Source organism: Notamacropus eugenii, chromosome 2 (genome assembly GCF_028372415.1).
Source record: "Notamacropus eugenii isolate mMacEug1 chromosome 2, mMacEug1.pri_v2, whole genome shotgun sequence".
NCBI classification, from domain to species: Eukaryota; Metazoa; Chordata; class Mammalia; order Diprotodontia; family Macropodidae; genus Notamacropus; species Notamacropus eugenii.
The window spans coordinates 211,397,305-211,411,410 of NC_092873.1; the positions used below are offsets into that span (position 1 = coordinate 211,397,305).

At 36.7% G+C, this 14,106-nt stretch overlaps 1 protein-coding gene across 3 annotated transcripts in view; it reads right to left on the reverse strand.

Moving 5' to 3' along the window:
• Window positions 1–507: 507 nt before the first annotated feature.
• MTCL3 (MTCL family member 3) overlaps window positions 508–14,106 on the reverse strand; it is a 45,371-nt gene continuing 31,772 nt past the window's right edge. Inside the window, exons 5-7 of one of the 3 annotated variants that reach the window (XM_072643269.1) lie at window positions 12,822–12,893; window positions 2,263–3,438; window positions 508–772 (exon numbers count right to left, since the gene is read on the reverse strand). In XM_072643269.1, the coding sequence (XP_072499370.1) occupies window positions 662–772; window positions 2,263–3,438; window positions 12,822–12,893 (1,359 nt within the window). In that variant the 3' untranslated portion in view covers window positions 508–661. Of the gene's footprint in view, window positions 773–1,965; window positions 3,439–12,821; window positions 12,894–14,106 lie in introns of those variants that run through there. The other 2 variants (XM_072643270.1, XM_072643271.1) reach the window with 2 other exon arrangements.

Here is a 14,106-nt window from a genome sequence, read left to right on the forward strand (position 1 = left end):
TCTAATTGGTAAAAGTGGGGATAATACTTCATTCTTCATAAGAACTATTGTGAGGTTCAACGGACATAATATAAATAGAGGATTTTTTTCCCCATGTGCCTTGCACATAGTAGATTCTTAATAACAGGGTTAGACTGAATGTTCAAATGAACATTTCATTATTGGAAAATGTAAATAAAGTCATTTCACTTTCACAAATACACATTTTTATGACTATCTACATTTATATGGCCAGTTAGAACAATTGTCATATTAGTCTCCTCTTCTTCCTCCTCCCATACTTTCTTTTTAGATCTGTCATCTTAAAACATGGATCAAGTGAGGAATTCAAACAATTGCTCAGTCAAGATGGTGAGGATGATTACAGAAAAAATGACCTAAAAGAAGAAATCCAGAATTAAGGTGATTCACAGAAAGTTAGGCTGACTCTTTTCCTTACCTGAAATATTCTTGTAGACAGGATTCTTATATCAATCAGTTGCTTTGGCTGTGTGTGTATGTGTGTCTTTTTTTTTTTTTTTTTTAAGAAACAAGCAGTCTTCAGTGTTTTTATAGTATTGGCTACTACAGAAACTATACTTCTGTTACTTCTTATCTTGGAGGGTGGACAAAATAAACAAATGGAAAATAATACTACAATGAACGATAAATGACGAAAGGCTTACAGTACAAAAAACAGTGTAAAAAGAAAGACAAGTTTAAATATTGTTGTGTAAGAAAGTGATGAAAATAATACAAGAATCAGAATAAGTAAAATGATAGGCTGGAACATCTGGGAAGGTAAATATAGAGACAAACAGAAGAGTTAATTAGTGACCATCCAAAAACTATCATCAAATAACCAACAACCTAATACTGTATCTAGTAAAGGAGGGGAAAAATTCCATAGTTTTAGCCTATACTCCCAAAGAGTATCTAGTTGAAAACCATTCAAGTACATATTATTTTCTCTCACTCAGAAGTGAGAGGCACTTTCACATTTTTACCCCCCCAGGGGACATTTTTGTCAAACCATATGCTCACAGTACCTGTGATTTGTGCCACAAGGAAACCTCAAACCAAATGTTTGTTATGTTAAAAAGAAAGGGATATTTTCAAGCTTTCAATTTCAAATTTTGAGTTTCATCACTAAGTTAGTTATTCTTCAGTCCACTCCCCCTCCTTCCCCTCCTCCCCAGTTTGCCCTAGAAAGATCAGCAGAAAAGCTTTAAAATAACAGATAGGGTCATGTTGTTTCTAGCTATCACAGGAAACAATAAAATAATCCAGAGTTACATGTCTTGATATATCTCGATAAAAGCATATCAATCTCTCTTCTCTTTTCAACACTCAGCATGACTTAGGTGGAGAAAAGGACTTCACTAATGGAAGGATTTTATCATGTATAACTAGCCTCATGTAACAATGCCTGTCTTTCAGTTCCATACTCAATACTGATGTGTAGTTGATACAAATGGCATGTAGGCCTCTGTGTACAAGAGGTAGTTTTAAATGGCCAGTATTTTGAACTAAACAATACTTCATTGGCCTCTGTTCTGAAACAAGGAGAGAAGCAAGAAGCTAGTTTTTCCTTTTACAGAAAAAGTTATGCCATATCTTTTTTTTTTTTTTTTTGGATCCTGAAGCTTATTTGCTTATCTTTTGGCTTACTGTTGATACAAGCTACAAGGTAAACCTACTTGTTTCTCTCTTAGCACTACCTACTTCAGAGTTTGTCCTAGGACAGAGCTGTTCAAATGATGTTGAAATCCCTTCTTCATATTATTTCCCCCAACGTACTTTTTCATTTTTTCCATTTCATTTTCAGGTTCTACCTTTTAAGCAGGGTGAAATGACAAATCTATGTTCCTGGCTCTTGGTGAATGTATTTTAGCCTATGGTCAGGCATTTTGTATAATACCGCCTAGGAAAGCATGAGGAGGTAGGGGGAAAATAACCAATTCCAGGCTTTAAGATATCAAGAAATTTGGAGTTTAAAGTTTTATTCTTAAGTAAAATGTAAAGAAAACAGTTACTAAGAAAATAATCAAGTTCAAGCATGAGGAACATAAAATGATTGGGTGTGTTCTATGTACTTCAAAAGTAAACTCATTTGCTTTTATCCCAAAAGAGTAGGTGGACTTTATCAAACTTCACTTGGAAGCCAGTAAGCCAGTGAGTATATCATAATAACTAATCTGTAAATACAGACTAAATACAGAGATCTCACCTATGTGGGAGTGACTTTTTCATCAACTTAGGGTGCAATAGGAGGAACTGTACCTGACTAACAGACAATGGCTCATCTGCACTTCTGTCATCTGATGACTTTGGAACTTCTAGCCTGTCGATGAAAGTCTGGAGTTCTTTCCGAAATGCCTTCATCTGTGCATTTATCCGGTAAAGCAGTTCATGCTCCCGGATCCTGCTGCCATCATCTTCCTCATCCATCAGTCCAAACAGATCCCCATTGGCCACATAAATTCTTGCCTCAGTGATGATGGTACTAGTGTCTGAGATCAGCCGGTCTATCGTCTTTCCCAGACGCTCTGCTTCTGAGCGGATGTCCTTCATTTGCTGCCGGTCTGTGAAGTTTTTTTGCCAGGTGGTTGGAGTTGGGTAGAAGGATCTGGTTGGGGTGAGGCATCGAATATTACGGACCTCCTCTGAGTCGCTCTCTCCACCAATGGGCCCTTCCCTTTTGCGATGTGGTGGACGGGAGTCATCATCACTTTCTTTCTTTCCAGCATCACTTTCAGCATCGCTATCCCTAGGGCTACCCCGAATCCCCAGGTGGGAGGCCAAGTCGTAACGCTGCATGTTGGACATAAGGACTCGGTTCTCGTACTGCAGCTGCATGACCTTGCCACTGAGTTCGTTGATCTGCATTCGGGCAGCCTTCAGCTCCTCCTGGAGGGCTTCAGTCTTGGCATTGTCATGGTGCCTTGAGCTCTCATGGGCCCCAGACTTGTACTTGTACTTATTCAGCTCTGTTGTGATTCTTTTGTTTTGTTCCTCGAGGTCAGCCAAGTTCCTTCTGAGCAATTCTGTCTCATCTTCCACCAACTGCAGGTGTTGCCTTAACTCAGAGAGAGATTCACTCTGCTCCCTCATGAGGGGATTAGCTGTCCCATTGAAGTCATCTCCTCTTAAATCATCAAGCTCAGCTTTCAGGCCTCTGTTCTCTACCTCCAGTTCCACTATTTTCCTCCCCAGGATGTTGGCTTCTTCTTCTACCAGCCTCAGACGAAGTTTGAGCTCAGCCTCCCTCGTTGTGGGAGGTCCTCCAGCTTCCCCTTTGGGTAATGGACTGTCCAGATCTCCATAAAATGACCTGTATTTCTGGAGCTCGTGCTCAAACCTGTCCTTCTCTTTATCAATCTTTGCCATTTTCTTTCGCATGAGGGCAGCTTCTTCTTTGACAAATTGCAGCTGGCATTTCAGATCTTCACTATCCTCCTCATTTTAAAAAAGAGAGAAAGGAACAGGAATCATTTTTATGTAAATCATGAAAATGACCACCAAAAAAAAAAGACACCTGCAAAACTAATTTCCTTTGCTTCATAGCTAGGCTCTGATTCAAGAGACATGGAAGGAGTGGGGGAGGGAAAGGTGAAGGAAAATGTTGTTCGTGTGCCAAGGAAGTCTGTGCAATTACTTGGCAAATAAATGTTTGGGAAGCTATAGTTCTGAACATGAAGTGAGGGAAAGGCCTATGAAGAACAGAAATTGTAGGTACTCACATGAACTAATCATTTTTTGTCGTAACTGCGTACAATTAAAATGTGGTGGAGGAGCTTACAATAGGTAAATATTAAAGTCAATTAATATCATCAATCAATAGGCATTTATCAAGTGCTTACATGTGCCAGACACTGTGCTTGTCACAGAATATATCAAAAGTAAGAGAGTCCTGCTCTCAGGAAAATTATTCTATTAGGGGATGCAACATGTCCCATATGAACAAGTATAAGATACATTTTCCTTAATACACAGTGATGGGAGGCATTAACAACTGGGGAAACCAAGAAAGGTTTTTAAACGTAATGGCACTTTGCTGAATCTTGAAGGGAATGAGGGGCTCCAATAGGCAGAGATGAGGAGGAAGGGAATTTCTGGTATGGGAAACAGCCTGTGTGAAGGCAAAGTGGGAGATGGGATATCACATACAGGAAGGTGTGCTCAATTTAGCTAGACTGCAAAGTGATATATAATTATCCAGGAAAGACAGAATGGCATCAAACTATCATGTGGCTTAGATGTCAAACAAAGGAGTTTGTATTTTAATCTAAAGGCAATGGGGAGCCACTGAAACTTCTTAAGTAGACGAGTGACATTCATATATCTGTTTTGGGAATATCACTTTTGCAGCGGGATGAAGGATGGATGTGAGAAGGGAAAGACTGAATGCAGGGAGCAAAATTCAGATGGTAGTGTAATCCCACATACAAGAAGTGATGGGAGGCTAAACTAGGGTGGTTGTGGTATAAGTGGAAAGAATGGGGAAGATGTGAGAGAGATGGAATGGAAGAGATAACTGATCACATGAGATGGAGAACGAGAGTGAAAAATCAAGGATGATTCCTAGGTTAATATGCTGGATAATGAGAAGAAGGGTGATGCATTCAACAGAAAAGGGAAATTAGGTGAAAGTGTATATGTTTAAGGGGAAATATAATGAGTTCTGTTTTGGGAATGTTGAGTTTGAGATACCAAAGGGACATTCAGGTGGATATACACCTGCAAATATGGGACTAGAGAGTTCAAGAGATAAAAAGGTGTTGGGGTGGGGCAAGGAAGTATAGATCTCACCTTGCAAGACATCACAGACTTACTAAGGGGAAAACCTCTCTAGACTTTTGAAGAAAAAAGCTTTCTTTAAAGTACTTGTTGCTGTGACTGTGAGCAGTATTTGAACCATCAAGTTCATGATGTTGTTTTGAAGGAAAAGTTTGGTAAGCTGTGAAACATCATATACATACATATGTATATGAATATATATATATGTACATATACATGCAAGCAAGCTATTTAAATTGTGTAATGTTGGTTTTTATGCTAAAAAGATGAACTGGATGGCAACCAGCATGGTGAGGGGCCTCAGATTCATGCCACAGGAGAAGTGGTTTAAGGAATTCGGTATTTTAAGACTAAAAGAAAAGAAATCATCGCATGAGAATATGATAGCTGTCTTCAAGAACTTCAAGCATTTTCTTGTAGAAGAAGTATGAGATTTTTTTTTTGTTTGACCGTAGCAGGTAGAAGTGGGAGCAATGCATAGAGATTTCTGAGACAAATTTGTTGGGAAAAATTTCCTAACAATTAAAGTTATTCCAAAGTGGAATGGGCTGAGTTGACAGGGCATGGCTTTCCCATCATTGGAGACTTTCATACCAAATTTGGATAAGGATTTGTTGGACATATTAAAGTGAATGTTTGTTTGCTTTTATTTTTCTCCCAAGTGTGCAATGGACTAGATGGCCATTAAAATCCCTACCAGCTCTGAATACATCCTTTTCCCACTTTCCTTTTTTTTTTAATAGAGTTCAGATACAAATGGCCCTGGCACAGAGAGTTCTAGTATTATTATGGTTGGTTAAATTTTATGTTCTACAGACTATTGCTCAGGCAATAAAAGTTGTACAATAATCAGTTTCCTCATCTAGAAAATGGAAATATAAGGTTGGTTTTCACAACCTGCTTGTCTTTTTTTGTGAATATCAAATGGGCTTTGAGAGGTAGTATGCCATAATAGACAAAGAGTAGAGCTTGGAGTGAGGAAGACCTGAGTTCAGTTCCTGCCCTTTTTCATACACAAATTCTGTATCTCTTAGTAAACCACTTAATCCCAGACAGAGGTATGCTTGATCCAGTTTGTATGGGCTCTTGAGAGCTGATAGATTTACAGTGTGAGCATTTATGCCTCAGAAATCAGCACATGCTACAAACCAGAGTTTAATTTATTGTTTCATTGATTGTCTAGACCTAAGAAAGTAATAAAGAAAATGCCAATAAAGGAGATTAAACATGATAGTGTGTTGTGCTTACATTTCCTCCCCTCCCCCAGAAAGCCAGTAGTTAAATATTTACCAGTGCACCCTTGTATCTCGTACGAGGCTACTTTCTAGAATGACAAATAGTAGGGCATTTCTAGAACTGGTAGAGGGTGTTTTCTCACCAGGAATTCCCAAAGTAGATAAAATTTCAGGCCCAGTACAAAGCCAAAAAAAAATAGGTTTCACCTATGGGAGTGGGTAGTGTATGTAGCATATAATGGTAAGGGGGCAGCATATGCTACATATGGCAAACCACTGTAAGGTAACTGAGAAGCTACAGTAAAATAGAGAAACTTAGAGGCTAAGAAAGAAGAAGGGAGCAAGGACATAAGATACAGAGTCAGATGGAGAAAAGAGACCTACTAGAGCAAACATTACAGGAAAGAGAAGAATTGAAAGGAAATGATGACAGGAGGAAGCTCGTGATTGGGAACAATATTGTGAGACTGAAGCAAAAAATAAAGGAGAGGAAGAAAAGGAAAGGAGATACAGGGAAGGGCAGCTTCTTTATTTTGTTATCTGTAAAGAACACAGAAGGAGATGGGAATAGACAAAAGGAAATAAGAGAACCAATATAGTCTTTTTATGGGGAATAGGACAACTCAAGGACTATTTCTGAAGATGAATTATTGTGGAAACCATTTTGTGAGGCATGAGAACCACTTCTCACCAAAAATTCATGGGATGGAGGCCATGGTTATCAATTTGATTGGACTGAAACAAATCTGTACTAGTTCAAACCTCCAGAAGAAAGAAGCTTGACAGAAACTACAGAGCAGCAGAGAAACCATATTTCTTTTGAAGAATATTGCACCAGAAAATAGAAGGTCCAAACTTTTGAAATAAATCTGTAGTTATTCCATTTGGCAAGTTTGGATAAAGAATTTGTTTATTATCTTCAGGATTGAAACCATGTCTAGAAGACATGGTTTTAGTTTAAGAGATATTGTGACGTATTTATAGTCTCAAGAAAAGCATCAGATTAATCTAGATTTCCAACAGTATAATATAAATGTGAAATCAGACTCTGGAAAGAAGAGTGAAATAAAGGCATTTTTCTTTAAATAGATAAAGAAGGATCATAACCAGAAAGGGAGACAGTAAAAGTCTCACCATATGCTCAAGAAATCATGTGAATCTAATAGTAAAGCTAAATCTAAAATAAAACTAAATCTGAAGTAAAATCTAAAAGAAAAAAAGTCAGGGAAGCTTTCCATAAAAACAGAATTATAAACAATCTTTGTGGGAAATAAGGATACTGAGTATTTATACAAACTGTCTCAAAGGATATCATGATTAAAGAAATGTTGATATAACTTCACTAATAATAATTAACAATTCTAGAGCTTTAAGTTTACAAAGTATTTTATTGCCCAATTTGATCTTCATAAAACCATGAAATAGGCATTATTATTATTATGATCATTTTATAGATGAGGAAACTAAGGCTAAGGGAGGTTAAATGATTTCCCAAGTGGCACATGGCTATTAAATGTCAATAGTGGGATTTGAACTCAGATCCTATTGACTTGATATCCTTTCTACTACTCCGTGATAACTACCAAAAAGGTGAAACAAGGAGGGAACTGGAATCTTTTGCCCAAATTAATGTTGGGTTGAGAAAGTCAACTTCAAAGATAAGGGCAGTGTTAGCTTTAGGAAGCAGCTAAAGAAGTTGGTTTAATTTACTAACTTCTAATACTAGAGCCTTGAGATCTCCAAGAAAGGGTCTAAATTAGTTGAAATGAGATTTTTATAAGCCTGAAACCCATAGGGAAAATCTTAGAATAAAGGAGGAAGGATCCAGGGATTGAGTAAATGAACATAGAGCTCATTACCAAGTCATGGTCAGTCATTATATCTCTGAGGAGATGATAGAAAAGGAAGTGCTTTTCAAAGTAAAAGGCTTCTGTAAGTGGAAAGAAGGATTAGGGGACCAGATTCTAAAAGGGATGAGATACCTGTACTTTTTAAAGACCTAATTCATTGGATAAAGACTAAGCTATATGAACATAACTCTTTTATTTAGCCAAAGCAGTGAGGACAAGATGTCAGATAACTAAGAGGTAAATCAGATGAAGAAAAGATCACAGAATCATTGGTTCTAGACCTGACAGAGGCCTTAGGACTGGAAAGGACTTCAGTGGAGGGCACTGGGAGTTTAGATAAAATGATGTCTAAGAGATCAAAATATGACATTACAGTATCAAGTCCAACTTCATTTTACAGATGAAGAAACCAAGGACTGGAGACCTGAAGTGACTTGCCCCAAGTTACATGGGTATTAAGTGGCAAGTCTAAGGTAAGAAACCAGGTTCTCTGACTTGAAACTCAGTGTTCTTTCTACTGTACTTCATTCTCAGGTTTTTTATTTTGTTTTTGTTTTTATTTTTTGCCCTGTAAAGGAGTTAGGAAAAATTCTCTGTAAGTGTACATGATAGACTACTTCAAAATTTTGGTTGAGGACCTATATCTAGCCTGGACTATGAGGAAAAAAAAGCAAAGGTCTTTTCTTTCTACTGCTTCCTAAAGTAGAATATACTCTTTCTTTTTTATGTGTTAATACTAAGCACTAGAGGAAAACACAATGGGGTTACAATAATATCTTCCTATCTGACTTTATCCTTTCTTATAGGCTAGTCTGGGTATATACACTTAACAGATAGGCTAGAGGACTGAGAAACTGAAAATATTGTTGAGGCTGAGGAAAGTAGGATGAGGACTCTGCAGGGATCCCATGTGGAATGGTTTGCCTAAAATGCTGATTAAAACCAACATAAAGTTCTAGGGAAAATAAGATAGCACTAGCATTGGTCTTTCACTGTATGAGACTGAAAGACATTTGGAGCTAGTTAACTAAAATTATGAGGCAAAAAAGAGTAGGTAAAGTACGCTATCAAAGAAAGAGCTCTATACGGTCTCATAAAAGGAAAGGGTAAAGTGAAGATGATCTTGGAAATAAAGACTCTCAGGGTCAGAAAAAATAAGGACTGTATCAGTCAGAAAAACTTTTTGCCATAAGAATAAAGTAAATTATGGTAAAGAAGGTATAGAAATAAGAGAATGGAAAACAACATTATTTGAACCACTTACATGAAATCAGTTTAATTTTGTGGAAATTTTACTCAGTAATGGCAAAAGAATTCTACTTTCGTATATCTGCTCAATTTTTTTTTTTTTACAATAAGAAAGCTGTGAAAATCCAATGAGTCTTCTTAGCATATAAAATAAATTTAAAGTATTTTAAATAATAAGGACTGGCAAAAATTTATATATACATATGTGTGTATATGTACATACACATATATAGAGATAAAGATATACATATATAATATACATATACATATATGGACATATGGATCCTTATAAATCTAATCAAAAAAAGTTTTCAGTAAAGAGCAGAGGGGAGATGGGAAAATTGCCTATATATATCTACTAAAGTAGATATTACTGAGGAAAGGTACAGTGTAGGAGAAGAACGAGCAGTTGAGACACCCAGAAATTCCTAGTAAAAAATCAAAGGAACCAGAAGTAAAAACCTGTGGCCTCAGATCAAAAGAGATAATATATGTGAAATGTTTCGAAAATCTTAAAATGCATCATATTATTGTTATGTCCAACTAATTTTCTTTCTTTTTTTTTTTTTTGTAAAATTAGTAGGTTGTTAGATCATCTGGGCTCTGTAGAGAGTCTCCTTAGATTTCTGCAAGCATTTGTCAGTCTTTCATGCTATTTCTATGGGCAAAATGAAGAAATATGGGCTAGATAATAGTTTTAGGGAGGTAGATTCAGAACTGATTGAATGGCTAGACTCAAACAATAGTCATTAGAAGGCCAATACCACTAGGAGGAAAATTCCTAGTAGAAGTTCTTCAAGGATATTCTTTTCATTCTGCACTTTAGCATTTTAATCAATGACTTGGGTAAAGGCAAAAATGGAATTCTTATACATTATGCGATGATACAATGGGATGGAGAATTGGTTGGATGACAGAGTCAGGATTCTAAAAATTCTTGACAGATCTGATGATTACTTTAGCAATGAGGCAATGAGATGGAAATTTGATAGAGATAAATGTAAAGATCTATTTGGGTTCAATAAATAACCTAACAAGATGGCGTGATGTATAAAACAAGGTGGAGGACTAAACATTCTCTCTGATCCCTATACACTCTCAAATTTTTCCAAAATAGAAAGCATGTGCCAGAGATAAAGCTATTTCAGCTGTCTCCCTAGTCTAGGACAACAAGAATCCAAAGGTAAAGATTCCATGAACCATAACACTTATTTCACCCTCACTCAGCACCCTGTCCCCTACCATTCACCAGGCTTCAGGCAATAAGGTTTCACTAGCCAATCCAACCTCCTGCACTTGCAAAAGGATGCAACTTCTTTCTTGTCAGTATCAGGAGATCCAGACTCTAAGGCAGAAACTTGAGCAGGTGTTGATAGCAGCAATGTAGTACAGCTCTGTAATTCTGATCCAAAGAACTGGAACAGAGGGAACCTGGCAGGACATTGTGTTTTGGGGGAGCTGTGAGGCACTGTCTAAGCCTGAAGGAAAGAGCTCAGCATCCAGATGGAACCAGTTCTGTCTCCCCAAAAGTCAGTAAGGGCAGAGATCTAGGTCAGGGAACTGTGAATTGCCCAGCATGGAAGGAGGCTGAGACTCAGAAATCCAGCTCCCAGGAAAACCACCAGAAGTCAATTAGAGGGTAACATAATGATAAAAAGACTGAAATTGCTAAAGATCTCTCAAAGAAAAAAACATAAAGATCTTGCACATAAGCATATAACCCAACAGGGAAGACATTAATAGCAGAAAGAAATATGGCCTTCAGATCTAGTAAACAAGTTCAGGTATCTATAAAAAAAACTGCAAAACAAAGGAAAATGATTCAACATCTAATGAGGCAGAGGATACTGTGGATTTGGTGAGTACAGAACCACAACATGCTGTTCCTACGAGGTTTAAAAGAGAAATGAGAATTACGAGAATTGAACTTATGGGCCTGCACAGCAGAAATAACTGGCAGAATAGAAAAATGTGAATATACAATGGCAAGTCTCACTGAAGACACACAAAAAAAGACAAATTATTGAGAATGCAAATACAAAGTGAAGGATAGGATAATCTGGAAGAAGAGAAGCAAAAATCAATAATGTTTAAAGCAAACACACCATCCATGCAAGTACAGGATGCTCCAGAGAGGTGTGGATACCCATCAGCTTGTGTGATAAGATCTGAGTCTCCAACTGAGCTGATTTCAGATCCACGAATAAGAAGCCTCCTGTTGTCTCCCCACCCCGGACAGCTTTCCAGCCTCCTTTCCTGTGTTATTTTCTCCCATTAGATTGTAAGCTCCTTGAGAGCAGGGATTTTCTTTTTCCTATTTGTATCCTCATCATTTAGGACAGTGCCTGGCACATAATAGGAGCTTAATAAAATGTTTATTGAATTGGATTAGATGTAAACTAATTATAAATTAGCTATGATTTATGGCAGCTACAAAAGGGTTGATGTAATTTTAACCTGATTTAAAAGAGGCTTAGAGGCTAGTGTGAGGAAGGTAACAGTCCATATCTGGAGTATTGCATTCAGTTCTAACAGGTGTATTTTAGAAAATACTTTGATTAGAGCATCTAGAGGAGGTGAACCAAGATGGAAAGTCTTCAACCCATGGGAAGATCAGCTGAAGGAAATGGAGATAATTAGCCTGGAGAAGAAAGTACTTAGGAATGCGATAGCTGTCTTAAAGTGTTATGTAAAAGAGAAACCAGATTTCTCCTAGGGTTACAGGACAGAATTATGAATGAGTGCAAATTGCAAAAAGACAGATTTACAGTTGATATAATGAAAAACTCTCAAATAATCAGTATTCATAAACAGAATGGAATGCCTTGGGGTGAAATATTTTCACCCCAAGGGTGGGATCTTCAAAGTTTAAACAATGGCTAGGTGACTGTCTATGGATGATAAAAGAGATTCTAGATCTCATGATCTCTGGATCTCATCATCTCTAAGCTCTTTTCGAACTACGTGATTCAATGAATGCATTAAACCAGTAATATATGTATTCAAGTATACACTAATTAAATATTTCTGTTATGGACACATACATGATACCCTACATTTATGTCTACAAATAACATATAGCACCAATAGCTTCAATAGCCTCTCATGGATACTATTACTGTTTCTTTAAGAGGTAACTGAATCTTGGGAATGATAGATGAAGTCTCATTCTGAGAGACTGAATGAAGTACAATAAGAAAGGACTAAGATAGCTTCTTTTCTGAGAGAACTTTTATTTTACTCTTATTTTGTAAAGAAAAAAAGGGAAGAGAATTCTTGAGAAAAGAATTCAATTGGTTTTCTGAGAAATTTGAATATGGGCTTGTATTTCCAGAATTAAGAAGTTAGCAGTAACAGTGATAGAAGTGACTCAGGGTGCTTGCTTTCTTATAGCTGATACACAACAAATCATTATTTTTATATTATTTTTATTATCTGTTTCTATTTATATGTTCTGTAGCCAGTTAATTGTGAAGTTTATTTAAGTCTAGGAGATTTTGGAGCTTGATATAAAGAGGGAGAAATGAGAAAAAGCTGATGAGAAAAGATTTCTTCAGTTTATTTAACAAGTATATTTTAAAAAGCAGAGCTAACTGATTAACTTATGGAGCTGTTGAAATTTTAGTAATTAATGAGGAAGCATCAGAACATGTCTCTTGATTGTGTTACCAGATAGGATTTGTGATAGTTGTGTTTTGTATCAACTTACCTCTGTGGGAGTCTGCTGTGACTTTTTATCTGATTTTTGCAAGTCTTTACTTCCTCTTCTTTTCAGTGATAACTGCAACAAAGAGCAGGTATATTCATAGTTGGTTTAGTGTAAAATCTAAATCAGTTTTATTTTTTGAAAGGTATTCATCAAAATAGTACGGTAATCATGACACAACCTATCTAATTGAATAATATCAGTCATTCTACAAAAAAAATTAACATTAAGGATAAAAAAATTGATAAAATACAAATAGCTTCATTTAGGAAGACTGCAAAACACAGAAAATGATTAGCGAATTTGGGTAGTCTCTAGGCAAACTATACTGATAATAAAGAATTAAAGCTGAATTCAGGACATCTGGATTTTTTAGTTTTCTATATCTATGAACTTATTAGATATTATTCATCCATCCATCCATCCATCTATCTATCTATCTATCTATCAGCCAAAAAGCTTTCTCGTTATCTTAGGACAGAAGGGCATTACAGGTAGATTATGAGGTGAACATTGGTCCTGTCCCAAATTCTAGCTTTAAACAATATACAATATAGTTTCCACAACAGTAGAAGTTGGGCAAAGAAATGTGATATATATCAAATTTAATTATGTCAGCCCATTAATCCCTAGACTCTAAAGAACATTTAACGGTAGTGGAGGCAGGGAAACTGTAAAGTTTGTTTCAACCTCGTTAAATGCAATGCAAAATTGGTACTATAGGGTCAAATGAACATCCCAGGTCTTTATTCACATCCTCCATACTTCTTATAAACATGTTACAGTAAAAAGCTATGATGATGATGATGATGATGTTTGATATTTGAATAATAACTTGAAGTTACAAAGTGCTATCATGTAGCTTCCTTCCCCTCCCCCACATGGGTTTGGCAATCCCCTGAAAGCCTGTCCTATGATAGAGCATACAAACAGATCAATCATCCATCCTTGCATTCACATAGAATATCTTGTAACACCTTCAGAACAACCCCAGGAAATTTGAAAGACAGACATAATTATTACTTGAGGATAATGAAGCTTAGACTTGTTTATGCTAGTATATCTAAAATAGGACACAGCAACTCAAACTCAGGTCTTCTGATTAAAAGTTCAATGCTGTTTTCACTGTACTGTTCAGTACCTAATACGGCCTATATTAACCATTTGGAGTTCTGGGCCTAGAGTCAAGAAGACTCACCTTCCTGAGTTCAAATCTGGCCTCAGACACCTACCAGCTGTATGACCACGGGCAAATCACTTAACCCAGTTTGCTTCAGTTTCCTTATCT